Raw genomic sequence first — 14762 nt, forward strand, 5'->3', positions numbered from 1 at the left:
CTGGCTAACTCGGCCCGTGAGAAAGCTGAATTATTAGGCAAAATTTTCGCGGAAAACTCAACTCTTCAAGATAACGGAGAGACTCCCCCTTCCATTCCGCACTGCGGTTTTCAAATGGAGGAACCGAAGATCCGGAACAGAGAGGTTCTCCGAGTCTTGAACGAGCTGAAAGTCGACAAAGCCAGTGGGCCGGACGGAATACCTGCCTTGGTCCTCAAGAGGTGTTCTGCAGAAATGACTCCAGTGCTCGCGAAATTATTTAGTCTCTCTCTCAAAGGTGGAAAGGTGCCAGATCTTTGGAAAAAGGCAATCGTTCACCCAATCCCAAAAAAGGGGGACCGCTCCGACCCTTAGCCGCCCCATAGCCATCACTTCCATACTCTCGAAGGTATTAGAAAGGGTGGTTAACAACAAATTGCTCACATATCTCGAAAATAACAATATCCTAAGCGATCGGCAATATGGATTTCGTCGTAACCGATCGTGTGTCGATCTACTCGGATATGTAACGCATATTTGGGGGCGGTACATGGAACGTTTTGGTGAAACCCAAACCGTTGGGTTGGATATCTCCAAAGCCTTTGACAGAGTCTGGCACCGGGCGCTTGTCGGGAAGTTACCATCGTATGGGATCCACCCAACCCTGTATAGTTGGATCGCGGACTTTCTGAGGGGAAGAACAATTCAAACCGTGGTTGACGGCTCTTCTTCCTCACCGCACCAAATCAATGCGGAGGTGCCACAAGGATCTGTGCTGTCTCCGACGCTGTTTTTATTGCACATCAATGATCTCGTTGAATGTGCACCAATTCACTGCTACGCTGATGACAGCACCGTTCACGAGGGTTATCTTTTTGACAAGCCCCCTTCCACCTCTGATGTCCGAACAGCTCGGGAAGTTTTAAAGCAAAAAATTGACCACCACCTAGAGATGGTTCGTGCGTGGGGTAAGGCCAACTTGGTCAGTTTCAACGTTTCAAAAACCCAAGCGTGTCTGATTTCGGCAAAGAGGGAGATCAATGACTGTCTGGTGCAATTTGATGGGAGCACTCTCCCCAATAAAGACTCCATTGAAATGCTTGGAGTTACTATATCAGACCAGCTCAAGTATCGGGGATCCATAGAAGCCCGAGTAAATCAGGCCTCCAAAAAGTTGGGCGTCTTGTACAGGGCTAGGAGATTCTTCAACAGTGACCAGCTGCTGACCCTGTACAAGTCTCAAGTCCGCCCAACTATTGAATTTGGGAGCCACCTTTGGGCTGGTGCCCCAAAATACTTGATAAACCTGCTTGAATCTGTGCAAAGGAGAGCGATCCGTCTGATTGACAATCCGTTGTTAACAGACCGATTGCCTTCTCTAATGCATAGACGCAATGTAGGCATGCTGTGTCTGTTCTACAGGTGTTTCAATGGAGCCTGCTCCAAGGAGAAAGCAGCATTGATTCCTGATGCACCGGTGCACGTGCGCGAAACTCGACGGACACAAACTGAACACCCGTTCACGGTTGACGTTGGCTTCATGAGAACGGGCCGTTTTTACGACTCGTTTTTGTGTAAGTCGGCTCGTATGTGGAACGAGCTACCGGCATCTGTTTTTCCTCCCTCCTATAATCCGAGCCTCTTCAAGGCCCGCATTAACAAATCCCTTCCCACAGCCCCTACCTTACTCCGCCTCACAACGCCGCCCAACCGGGTGGTGATATAGTTCCCCTGTCTGTGCACTCCACAGGCAGGGACACTCTTGTGAGGTGTCACATAAAAAAAAAAAAGTAAACCTTGGTTCCACGGCAAGAAAAAGATTTATATCCTGTATCTCGAGAATGAGATGAAATGAGAATGGTCATTGCTCCATTGCATCCCATTTGTTTAAAATCCTGGTCCTAGATAGTCCACTCTGCCAGTGCGGCATGGAAAATGAGACTCTTGATCATGTTTTCTTTAATTGTAAAAATCATTCATCTTTCAAAGGCATTTATCGTTTACTTATAAAAATCACCCACCAATCTCCTCTTAGTATTCCTTATTTACTTTCTCTCAACGATTCTCGCATTTTCTCAGTTCTATACAAGTTCATAGACTTGAATGACTTCAATATCTGAGATTTCCTATTCCCGTATAGATTTCCCATAAAATTATAACCATCTCCCTTAACTTTAACGGCACATAGCACTCTTTTTAGGGTGAATTGCCTAATACAAAAAAGGGTTAATTCATTGACTAGCCTCCACACTAGCAACTAAATACTTGCATTGAGTACATAAACATTACTAAGATTCAATCGAAGATCTGAGTTCAATCACTTTTATTTTTATTTTTATATTAACTCCACACAGGAGGCCCTGAAGAAAATAATTTCCCTCAGGGCCTATGTCATCTTTGGGGATGCTGTGTGGAGGGTCTTTTTGTGGAGAGGAAGGAGTGAACATGGGTCTTGAAGAGTCCCATGTTGTAGGAGTGAGGAAACACAGAGGCCGGCAGTTCGTTCCACAGCCAAGCTGTTGAACTTAAGAACGAATCGTAGAAGCAACCCGTTCTCATATGACAAGTGTCAACCGTGCACAAATGTTGGGCACGCGTTTGGCGTGTATCCCGACTACGCACCAGTGCCGAAAGGATCAATGACGCTAGTTCCTCAGAGCATCTTCCATTGTAATACCGATAGAACAAGGACAGCATACCTACCTGACGCCTGTGCTCTAAAGATTGCAGTCCGTTTGTTAAGATTGGGGAATCTATCAAACGGACCGCCCGTTTTTGCACAGAGTCAAGGGTTTTTTTCAGGTATTTAGGGGCTCCGGACCAGAGATGGCTGCCAAATTCGACAGTAGGGCGCACTTGCAATTTGTATAGGGTCAGCAGTTGTGTACTATTAAAGTATCTGCGGGCCCTGTACAGTACGCCCAGCTTCTGAGAGGCCAGCTTTACTCTGGCTTCGATGGAGCCCCCATACCTGAGCTAGTCACTTATAGTTACACCAAGCATATCAATGGAAGGCCTGTTCGGAAGATTGCTTCCGTTGAAGGAGACTAGATTATCATTTAGATCCCTTTTAGACGTAATCAGACTGGATTGGGTCATTGAAACATTAAATTCGACGAGATTATTTTTACCCCAGGAGGAAATACTCTCGAGATAACCGTCCATTCTCTGCTTCAAAGCCCTCCGAGCCGTTGGAGTTTGTGTGCCCTTTGGGGGCTTGTCAAACAAAAAGCTATCATGAACTGTACTGTCATCCGCATAACAATGAATCGGTGCACATGTCAAAAGGTCATTGATGTGCAACAAAAACAAAGTCGGAGACAGAACCGATCCCTGTGGGACGCCAGCATTTATAGAGTGTGAGGATGAGGTGAAACCGTCAGCAACTGCCTGAATCGACCTATCCCTTAAAAAGTCAGCAATCCACGTACACAGGTATGCGGGAAGTCCGTAAGAAGGCAATTTGTTGACAAGTCCTCGGTGCCAGACCCGGTCAAAGGCCTTGGATATGTCTAGTGCGACCGTTTGGGTCTCACCGTGACGTTCCAGGCACCGCCCCCAAACATGCGACACAAACGCGAGAAGATCACCGCACGAGCGGTTCCGCCGGAATCCGTATTGATGGTGGTTGATAATTTTGTTCTTCTCGAGGTATGTGAGCAGTTTGTCGTTGAGCACACGTTCCATCACTTTGGACAGAACTGATGTGATCGCTATGGGGCGGTAGTTGGCCGGGTTGGAGCGGTCACCTTTCTTGGGAATAGGGTGAATGACCGCTTTTTTCCAACCAGAGGGCACAGTGCCACACTTCAGGGACATTTTGAAGAGCTTTGTCAAAACTGGAACTATTTCCGCAGCACACCTCTGCAATACCAGGGCAGGTATTCCATCAGGTCCACTAGTTTTGTTAACATCGAGCCCCCGTATAGCTTTTTCATATAGAAGCCGCAGTGAGGAACCGACGGCGGAACAGCACCTCCGTCATCGAGGGTCGAGTTTTCCGCAAACATTTTCCCTAATAAGTTAGCCTTTTCGGTGGCGGTGTTTGCTAGTGAGCCGTCAGGTCTGGTAAGAGGTGGCAAACTGGGTTAGCAAAAATTCCGACCTATTGAGCCCGCAAGGGACCAGAATGCTCTGCTGCCATGCGGGCAGGCAGCCAGCTTTTTGCTGATCTGCAGGTCGTGTTCGAATTTTGATCTATTAATGATTCTCTTGCATTCCTTTGCCGATTTGTTGTATGCTGATCTGCTTTCGGGCGTTCGAGATGTGTTGTAGGCTCGGTAAGCCGCGTTTTTTCGTCGAACTGCTTCGGAGCATTGTCGACTGAACCACGGCTTTGAGCCCACACCAGTTTCTTTAGTAGTCGATTGTATGAAGCCATCCATCGCCGATTTGATGACTTCACCAATCTCCTGGGCACATCTTGAAGGGTCCGAAGTCCGAAAACAAACAGCTGACCACGGAAAAGCGTTGAAATGGGCCCGCATACCGAACCAATCTGCTGACCTATATTGCCACACTTTTTTCCTCAGCCTCTCATTGGTTGGTCTGAGGCTAACGGGGATTGATGTCGTCACTAGGCAGTGGTCAGATGATCCCAGAGGCGCTGTGACGTCAATCTTATAACCGTGTGGCACAGTAGTTAAGAATAGGTCTAACAGATTGGAACGGTGAGTCTGGACATCAGGAACCCTTGTAGGCTCCTGAACCAGTTGCTCTAATCCGTAGCAAATGGCAAAGGATTCCGCCTGTCGGCCAGCCGAGTCCGTTGGGCCAGAGAACTTCAACCATGGTTCGTTATGAACATTGAAGTCCCCCATAACAATAAACTCGGCCGAAGGGTAGTGGGGCAAGAGATCATCAATAGTATCTCTTAAATGTTTGAAGAGCTCGGAAGTGTCTGATTCGCTTTGGTTCGGGGAGCGGTATAGACATGCGTAGAATCTTTCCGTACTGGCAAGATTGACGCGCACCCACATTACGTCGAATCTGGAGTTTTCCAGACTCAATAGTCGCACACAGTTGACGTCAGCTCGACTATAGAGGCAGACTCCTCCTTTGAGTCGGAACTTGCTTGCAAGGGTAAAGCCCGGGCAGTCCAGATAGGAGGAGTCTGGCGGCTCGGCTATCTGAGTTTTGGATAGGAAAAGAAGGTTGGGACGTTGGAACAAAAGATGGTGATGAACTGAATTTAAATTAGTGTGCAGACCGCGAATGTTGGCAAAATTTACCAACAGTTTTGGCCCGCACCGGGGACGCCTGCTACTCGCCGCTGTAATGATGTTAAGTTTGTTTTTATGTGTATTCATGATTTTAATTTTTTTTTTAAGGGTATGAAGTGAAAGGAAGGTCTGGAATGGAAAGGTATGAGGAATGGGTAGGAATATGGGGTTCAGGCTGTCCAGGAGTGATGAGTGTTTGGTTCCAGCCCACCCACTGCGGTGCTAGGCGATAGGCTGGGAGAGTCCGGCTGGAGAGGGCATCCAATGCGCCCCAAACGCTGCTGCTGGGTCCCCTCCGGTCACGAACCGGCACAACAACAGTGGCAGGGTTTTTTCACTCGCTGATGGGGCAGCCCACCCTTAGTCGTGAGCCTGAGGGTCGGGCCCCTGTACTATCGAGCGGCCCGGACAGCGGTAACCGGTTGTAAAGGGTCTCCCTCAACCAGCATCTCCCAACCGGCCCGCCACGCAGAAGGTGGGCCGAAGCACCCGCCACCAAGACCTGGGCAAACCTTAACCCATGAACCCGGGCACCCCTGCTAAGTCACCAAACGTAGCGAACCACTTGGGGTGACCTGTGGCAGAGGTGTTGGTCATCCAATAAATGGTTCCCAGGGCGGCGGTACCCATTCCCGCCTACCAAATTGAAAATCGTAAAATGTTACGACATGTAACGACATGTAATGACATGAAGTAAATACCCTTTTCCAACGAGTTCCATATCTGATTTACGTTCGGTAAATGATGCAGTGAACAAAAAATCTAAGATGTCGCAAATTTAATACGTTATTTCTAAGTCCCTGATAGCTAATGAAATTGAGTGTCTCTAAAAAATACAATTTTGATGTTTGAAAAAAGGTTTTGATAATTTTACAGAAGTGAGGTAATTGACTAATTGATAATTAAACAAAAAAATTATCCCAATAAAACATTAATTAATAAAGTAAAGAAAAAATATTTTTTCTCCACTTCTCGGTATGTTTTCAATTTTTCAATTCAATTTCAATTCAATTTGTTTATTCCTTTAAAAACATTACAAAATTACATTTTATTTCGTTTTTAAGTATATTTGTAAAATTGTATTACATAATAGTTAGCGGTGTATAAACTATACCAGCATCAATAGAGCTTGCCTTTTAAAGGCAGCTTCACCGATGCTAAATATGTCGATATCCGAATTAATTCTGTTCAACAGCAAGACTGCTCTCCCCACCGGCATGACCATTGGCAAGTTAGTCCTGCAGGCCGGGAGATAAAACAGTCTATGCTGTCGGTGACGGAGATAACCATCAGGAACATAGAGACTAATACTCTCCATGATAGTCGGATTTAATAACCATCCACGAATCAGTTTGAAGAAGTGTGATACAATATGCACATCTCTTCTGACCCGTAGATGGTTCATACCGAGCATGCCCAAGAGAAAGTCAGTAGGATAGAGCCACGGGTAGTAGCCATACTCCCTCAGGTAGAGGAATCTCAGAAATTTCTTCTGCACTCTCTCCAACATGAGGGAATACTTCACCTGATGTGGGCTCCAAACCACCGACCCACTCTCAAGCCTACTCCTAACCAACGCAATGTATAGCACTTGGAGAACCCGGGTGTCTCTAAAATTCGTCGCAGTGCGTAGGACGAAGCCCAGCATTTTCAGTGAAGCACTACACGTCATTTCGATATGAGCATGAAATGTCAGCCTACTATCAAACATGATGCCAAGATCTTTCATAGTGGAGACACGTTTTAAACTTCGGGCATTCATGGTATACCGGTAAAACCAAGTATGACGTGCCCTTGTGAAAGAAAGAATGAAACATTTAGAAATATTGAATTCGATCCGATTCCGTTTACTCCAGTCAACAATTCTATTAATGTCCGATTGGAGTCGAATGCAGTCTTCTAAAGTTTTAATTTCCAAGAATAGTTTTAGGTCATCAGCAAAAAGAAGTGACCTGGAATGCAGAATATTTTCTGTAATATCGTTAATAAAAATTAGAAAGAGGAGCGGTCCTAAATTAGAGCCCTGTGGAACGCCTGAGAGTACAAGGAATAATTTTGACATGAATATTCCATGAGATACAAATTGCTTTCTTCCAGTAAAATAGCTTGTTCACAAGACCAATTAAGAAAACTTTACCATTTAATGTGGGGAAAACAAATTTCAAAGTACGAAGTTTAAGAGGGTAAATAGAAAAACACAAATAAGTTGTCTCAACGCAGCCTAGCCACAATTTGAATGCCGAAACAGCTGTTTCAATAATAAAAAAATAAAATTCTTGCAGAGCTTACAACATAACTTAATTCGATTTACATGAAATTTTTTTAAGTAATTTAATGGAGTTCTATTAGAATTCATTATTAGAGCAGTGTGTAGTGTTATAATGTATTAATGTTTGCGTTAAAGGGAGCTGTATCTCGAATTTGATGTAAAAATCCCTTCCTCTGACTCACTTGAAGCACTCGATGGTAGCCAACTCTACGCCTTGAGGGGCCCGGGCGTCCACAAGCTTCAGCTGGAAACGTAGCATGGCCTGCGCCCAGTTGGGACCGCGCATTGTAAACAGATCAACCTGAAAACGATGAAACAAAAATCAGCTTATCACCACTTTAATCAATATGTATTGGTTTTGTAGCGGTTAGGCCAAACTAAATACGAGTATGATAAATAAAAGATAAGTAAATTAAAGAGTATGAAGAACAATGTGACACGTGTAAGATATGGTAATTAGAGAAGATAGTTTGGGGCTGACTCTGTGTTTCTCACATCAAACTATTCATGTTTTTGCTGCAGTTTGCCACATAGGTCGCTTTAAACTAAAATAATGACTCCAGGAAAGAAAAAAGCTAACCCAAGTTGGTATCTGAACCAATTATATTTCATATAACATAGTATGCTGGGGATCATGTCTAAAGTCCAATGTAAAGCCACTAAATATTACCCAAAAATTGATTCTTAAAGTTCTGTTATCCATCCAACATACTATAATACATATATAAGGAGTGTAACGTTATGTGTATAAAACAGCTAAATATCACTCAAATGCTTTGTCGATTTTTGATCAATATCAAATTTGCAGAAAGAACACAAAAAACCCGTACAACTAGAATTGGCTCTTCTTTGAACTTTGTGGCCGTAAATACTAAAACTTCTTTTGGTCAAAGAAACTATTTATATTAGGCACCACTTATGTTTAATATTCTTCCAAATCTACCAATTTCTTAGTTAAATTAAAAAAGTTAGTTTATATGTTGTATTGACAGGCTTGTCTTAATATATTTTCACCCTTGTCCTTTCTTAAATAATAAGATTTTATATAATTCCTGTTTGCTAAAAACTAAATGTCACCCTTGTTGTCTTTGTTCCCCCATTTACATTTCTTCGAGGGTACTCTCGGAAAACTGGCTAAGGGACGCGGGTGCTTGGGATCGTTGTGGCCAGGCCGCTTGCCACGCTCATTCTTGCCGGGACTGCCCCGTGATAGTGGGGTAAACTGCCCTCGATACGCGGCTTGTATATTTTTATGTTACTAACAATCATGCATGCAGGGACATTGGAGGGTCTAGAATCGTTTTAAAATAAATTTAACTTCTTTTTACAAAAAAATTAGAGTCCTGACGTGTGCGGCTAAGGAGGTTAAACAATCAGTTTCCTCACACAGCCGTCGGGAAAGGGTGGGTCCCCTCCAATGTTGTCTTTGTTATCTACTTTGTTTCTTCTTGGGAATAATGATTAATGATTAGTTGTGGTCAATTATTGTTATTATATACTGTCAAATTACCCCTTTGGTAACTCATATAATACATATTTTTTCTTACTTTTTGAAATATTTTGTGTTTGTATCTAGTATTACTTTATGTTTGTGATTACTATATTGTGATTACTCTATGTTTGCTTCACTCAAATGTAAATCGTAAACCTCGTTACATGCTTAGTCCTAGTGAGGTTGATTTGTATGAGAAAAAACATGTTTATGTATACTGAGATGCAATAAATAAATAAATTGAAAACTACCTGGGAGTTATTCAAGGATCCGAATAGGGTACAATTTTAACTATAATTTACTAAATTGATGTAATAACAATACAACATTAGGAAATCAAACGTTTTGCGGATGATAAGTTAAGAAATATTATTTTATATTTATTATAAAGACTGCACAAACGACGCTAATTGAAGCGAAGTAAGTTTGAAACTGACACTTCGTTGATCACATTTTGCTGCCTCAACTCCTACTCAAGGTAAAGCTTCGTCACCTGGTGCCTGTAGGCTGTGGGATTAATTATGTGTTGTCACGTTTGCCTCGCTCTTACTTACGCTTTTGGACTTCTTTGTAAAAATATTCACTCCGAGGTAATATTATGTTTATACCTGTGATCGAGGTCCAGTGGGGATGTTCAATTTGGACACAAATGTTATAAAGTTGAAGGAATAAGTCTCAGGTTGGTAAAGGCAAGCATAGTCGTTCACTCTGCAACTTCCTGGAGGGCGACGGCAGCGACTGGAAGAAAAAAATCACATTAGAAATGACAATAGAAGTATAGGAAGAAGGATGTAATGCTGTACTTGAGCAATCGTTTAAATATACACTTCATAGGACCAGCGAATATTGTACAATCTGTTGACTAGCTGGAAGCAAATGCTTCCACACCTGTAAGAGACTAGTGGGGCCTAATATACTAGTAATAGAAGCATACTTAAAACAGATTTAGACCAGAAGAACTGCAATAATCTATAGAAAGAATATTTTAATATTTGAAACTGTTATTTCGTGGTGGAATTCCATTATAAATATATATTTAAAAAAAACAAACAATTTTAAACTTTTTTCCACTTGTTTTTATTTGACCGTGACCGGTTTCAGCCTGTTAGGGCCATCTTCAGACTGGTACAATTTTTGTCTTAAACTAGGGTTTTTATACATAGGCAAATTACATTGAGGGGAGGGGTTAACGTAATAGGTTGGTTTGAATTATGAGGGGTTTTTCGTGAAATATTATATTTCCTAAATAAGTATTATACTATCAATTTACATACAGCGACAACATTATACATAACACATCTAGACACCACATTTCTCACAAATTATCAGTATTTAACTCACTCATTCACAGACTCTTACATATACCCCTGAATTGTATAAATTAAAATAATGAACTCAATGTTATTAAAATCATAGCAAATAATAATGGATATAGTAGTGAACTTATTGATGGATTATTAAAGAAAAAAGGATAAAAAACTCACACTGGCAATTATATTACAAGGTCTTACAATCAACAATGAAAATGATGTCACAAAAAAACAATGGGTTAAAATACCTTATATTGGTGATATATCCACAAAAATATCTAGGATAACCAATAAAGAAAATTGTAAAACAGCATTCTATAATGTAAATTCATTAGGTAAAATCCTAATAAATAATAAAGATAAAAGGGATAAAATGGAAAACTCAGGAGTTTACCAAATCAACTGTGCCAATTGCCCGTCTTACTATATGGGCCAAACAGGTAGATCATTCAAAACCCGCATAAAAGAACATTTTTCAAGCTGGGTAAATGACAAAGGCGAAATGTCGAATGTTGCGGCACACTAACTTGAAAATAAACACTCGTTTGACAAGGATAGAGACGTAAAATTTTTACATACCTGCGACAAAGGTCATAAATTAGATAGGCTAGGACAGTGGTTCTTAACCTGGGTTCGATCGAACCCCAGGGGTTCGGTGAGTCAGTCTCGGGGGTTCGGTGGAGGTCAAGACCCCCGACTTATATGATTCGTGGTGACACGCCCCGCTTGTCCATCATTGGCTAAAGGTGATCACGCAGCGGTAGAGCTTGAGATTACCGGTCAAGATGGCCGCCCGAAAATGACCATAGTCATTATATACGGACCATAGACATTTACTCCTAATTTTTCAAATTAGGAGGGGTTCGGTGAATGTGCATATGTAACTGGTGGGGTTCGGTACCCCCAAAAAGGTTAAGAACCACTGGGCTAGAGTCATTAGAGATAACCCGCCTAACTAAAAAAGTAAACTCCAACAATGTTATGAACACAAAATTAGAATCAGTTGCTAAATCTCCGCTGCTATATCCATTATAATCAGTATGTCACCTATCCTAAATAGGTATTTGAATTATATAAAATCCATTAAAATATTTTTACCTAACCACACAATAGATTCCTAATAGGCACAATTATCATAGTTCTATAAATAAATTCATTTGATTTTAATAGTTAACAATTAGCTGATAACTTTATGTTGGGTAAATCCTCAAATTGATAGTAAAATACTTATTTGGGAAATATAATATTTCACGAAAAAACCCTCATAATTCAAACCAACCTATTACGTTAACCCCTCCCCTCAATGTAATTTGCCTATGTATAAAAACCCTAGTTTAAGACAAAAATTGTACCAGTCTGAAGATGGCCCTAACAGGCTGAAACCGGTCACGGTCAAATAAAAACAAGTGGAAAAAAATTTAAAATTGTTTTTTATTATTTTTTTTTATATATATTTATAGAAAGAATGCCATTAACAAGATACCGAAAAACATGTCCAAGTGCCTCCAGTCCTTCCTGTCTGCTCGAGCTACCTTCCATGCATGGTCCATTTTTTTCTGGTCTCCAGTCTGCCTGGATTACTTTCATTTGGAAACAGTTAGTTAGATTAGGTTAGGTTGGGCTCCAACGACTTTCTACGCACTTCTTTCTGATCGCCAGTCTCTCTGGATCACTTTCACATGGAAAGAGTTAGTTATATTAGGTTAGGTTCTGCTCCAATTACCTTCCATGCAGACAGTCCACCTCTTTCTGGTTTCCAGTCTACCTGGATCAATTTTACTTGGAAAGAGTTGGGTAGGGTATTTTGAAATAAGGGACTCACTGTTTGGTGCCGGGGTCCCTGTTGTAGCCAGGAGGACATGCAATGGAACTGCACCGCGCCCCTCCTCGTGTGTTCTGGCAAACTTCGTCTTCATTACAGTTGAGCTCTGACAACTCGCATTCATCAATATCTGTAAAAATTAAAAGTCAGGGTAAGCAATTGTTCAATATGCTCAGTTTGGTGAGCGGTGTGTCCAGTAAGAATGACGAAGAATAAATTAACAACAAAGTAATTAACAACTATGCAGGGCGTGGTCTTGAGTGAGCTTGTGCCCAGCGCTCACTCAGTAGTGGCGTTTGGTGCTGGTAGGCTGCGGTCACCAACGTATTGGCGGCGGCCATTAGCCGCATCCTGGCTCCAGTGACCCGGTGTCTCATCAGGCCGACAAATCCATTCAGTCCTAGTTCCGTGAATACGCCGCTGTATCTTCGGTATCCAAATATGATTCTACAGGCGTCATTATATTGAATTCGGAGTCGTTCCATCGAGCAAGTTCGGTAGTGACACTGGTGTCTCACACGTATACAGGCCAATACAGAATGCTTTGAACAGTATTGCTGCATTTGCAAAATCTGCGGGCAATCATGTTAGACTATGCTTAGGCTTCTTCTTTGTCGTTCGATATCGCCATCGTCCAATAGGTCTTGATTAATAATGTGCCCCAAGTATTTCACTTTCGAACATGTATTTATTTTTGCCTCGTTAAGGTATACGGGGAGCATCTTACTTGTATCTTGACTTTTTCCGTGGTGAAACGCAATCAATTCCGTCTTCTTTAGGTTGTGCATCATATTATGCTGTTCCAAAACTGTACAGTACTAAAAACAACAAATAAAATTAAATATCTAGGAGTAATTATTGATAAAAATCTGAAATGGAAGGAACAAATATGTCAAGTAGTAAACAAAATTAGAAAATTAATATATATATTTTTAAGAATTAGAAACTTTCTGTCGATAAAAAATCTATATTTAATTTACTATGCCTTAGTTCAATCCACTTTACAATACGCTATTATTAGTTGAGGATCCACGTATAAATGTAACCTTCTTCCAATTGAAATTATACAAAGAACAATTATTAAAATTATATTAAAAAAATCCTTTGACTACCCAACAGAACGCCTGTCTGAAGAATTTCAAGTACCCACATTTAAAGACCTATATATTAAAAACTCATCAATCCAAATTATAAAAGAAAAAGATAAATATCATTTTTTAAATGAAAACAGAACGCGACTTAGACATGTTTTTCTATGCCCAAAACTAAATACGTCTTTTGCACAACATCATTATACTTACAAGGGAAGAACTTTTTTCAATCGTCTACCAGAAGAAATCAGAAGCATTAATGATAAAACCCGAATACTGCTCTCTGTCAAGAGACATTTTAAAAATATTCTGAAAAAAAAACTACTGTCACTTAATTAATCTCACAAATATCCTTAGTTTTCCATAACTTCCTTTCTTTTTTAAATTTAATAAATTAATATATTATCCTTCACTACTATCAAAAAAAATACTACAGCAAACATACATTTATGTAAAAAAAATTATTTAAGTACTAATTAACAACAACATTTATGTACACTCCCCTTCCATACACAAGCAAATGCTTTCAATGGAAGAGTAGTAAAAAAATACAAGATGTAAAATGAATTATGTACCATGTAAACATATTATTAAAAATAAAAAATAATTACAAAAAAAAAAAAAAAAAAATTATGCTGTTTTCCATATTCTTCACAAGTTTTTAAGAGTAATTTTAATCCCTTGATCGACGGAGCTAGTTAGCTCATATGATTCATACATATACTGTTAACACGACAGCCCCCTCTGATGTCCAGGCGACTTGACAACTCGTCCATGTATACATTAAATATAATGGGGGACATACACCCTCCTTGCCTTACTCCTGACCGCAGATATATCGGCTGGGAGTATGTACTTGCCCACTGTACAACATTTTCCTGCTAGGAGTGCCATCGGGATAGTGTGTTTATAAATAAGGTAGGTATATTCCTAGCTTTCAATTTGTCCCATAATGTTTTATGACAGACCCTGTGGAAGGCGTTACATAGGTCTAAAAAGTTTTTCGTACTTTTTCGTTTCTTGTAGAATTCTATTATTTGCTTTGCAGTATATATTGCCATATTAGTGGATAATCTACATTTAAATCCCATCTGGTTATCTTTAGACATTATTTATTTATTTATTTTATTTATTTATTGTTTGAAACATTTACAGAGTGTTAACAAATTATTACATTTATATTATTTCGGTGGGAATGTGCACATATATTAACACCCCAATTAAAAATGTTCACAGCATGCGTAAACAAGGTTTAGTTGATATTAGGCGGAGATGCTAGTGGTGAAAGAAAAAAAAAATACAAATATAATAATAATTAAAAAGAAATATAAAACATGAATATTAAGTATGAAATATGAAATATAGTAAATGTACAGAGAAAGGATAAGGAAGAAAAGTAAAGAAAATAATAAAGCAATTATATCTCTTAACTGTTCTCCATAACATATCATGGTAGAAGATGGTTGATTTGTTTTTTAAAATATGCGAGACTGTTTGCGAATATATCTATAAGGTCGCATTCAACTGTATTGTACAGACGACACATTCTAGATAGTGGATTGAAATATGCAATATTA

General features: G+C 40.3%; 1 protein-coding gene across 1 annotated transcript in view; it reads right to left on the minus strand.

The window, feature by feature from the left end:
* LOC149409762 (fibulin-5-like) overlaps positions 1 to 14762 on the minus strand; it is a 64955-nt gene that overhangs the window by 21710 nt on the left and 28483 nt on the right. Inside the window, exons 7-9 of the mRNA XM_089649064.1 lie at positions 12095 to 12224; positions 9571 to 9700; positions 7653 to 7771 (exon numbers count right to left, since the gene is read on the minus strand). Of these exons, the coding sequence (XP_089505190.1) occupies positions 7653 to 7771; positions 9571 to 9700; positions 12095 to 12224 (379 nt within the window). The remainder of the gene's footprint in view (positions 1 to 7652; positions 7772 to 9570; positions 9701 to 12094; positions 12225 to 14762) is intronic.

This window comes from Hesperophylax consimilis, chromosome 29, assembly GCF_061612785.1.
Source record: "Hesperophylax consimilis isolate HC1 chromosome 29, BYU_Hcon_1.0, whole genome shotgun sequence".
Lineage (NCBI taxonomy): Eukaryota > Metazoa > Arthropoda > Insecta > Trichoptera > Limnephilidae > Hesperophylax > Hesperophylax consimilis.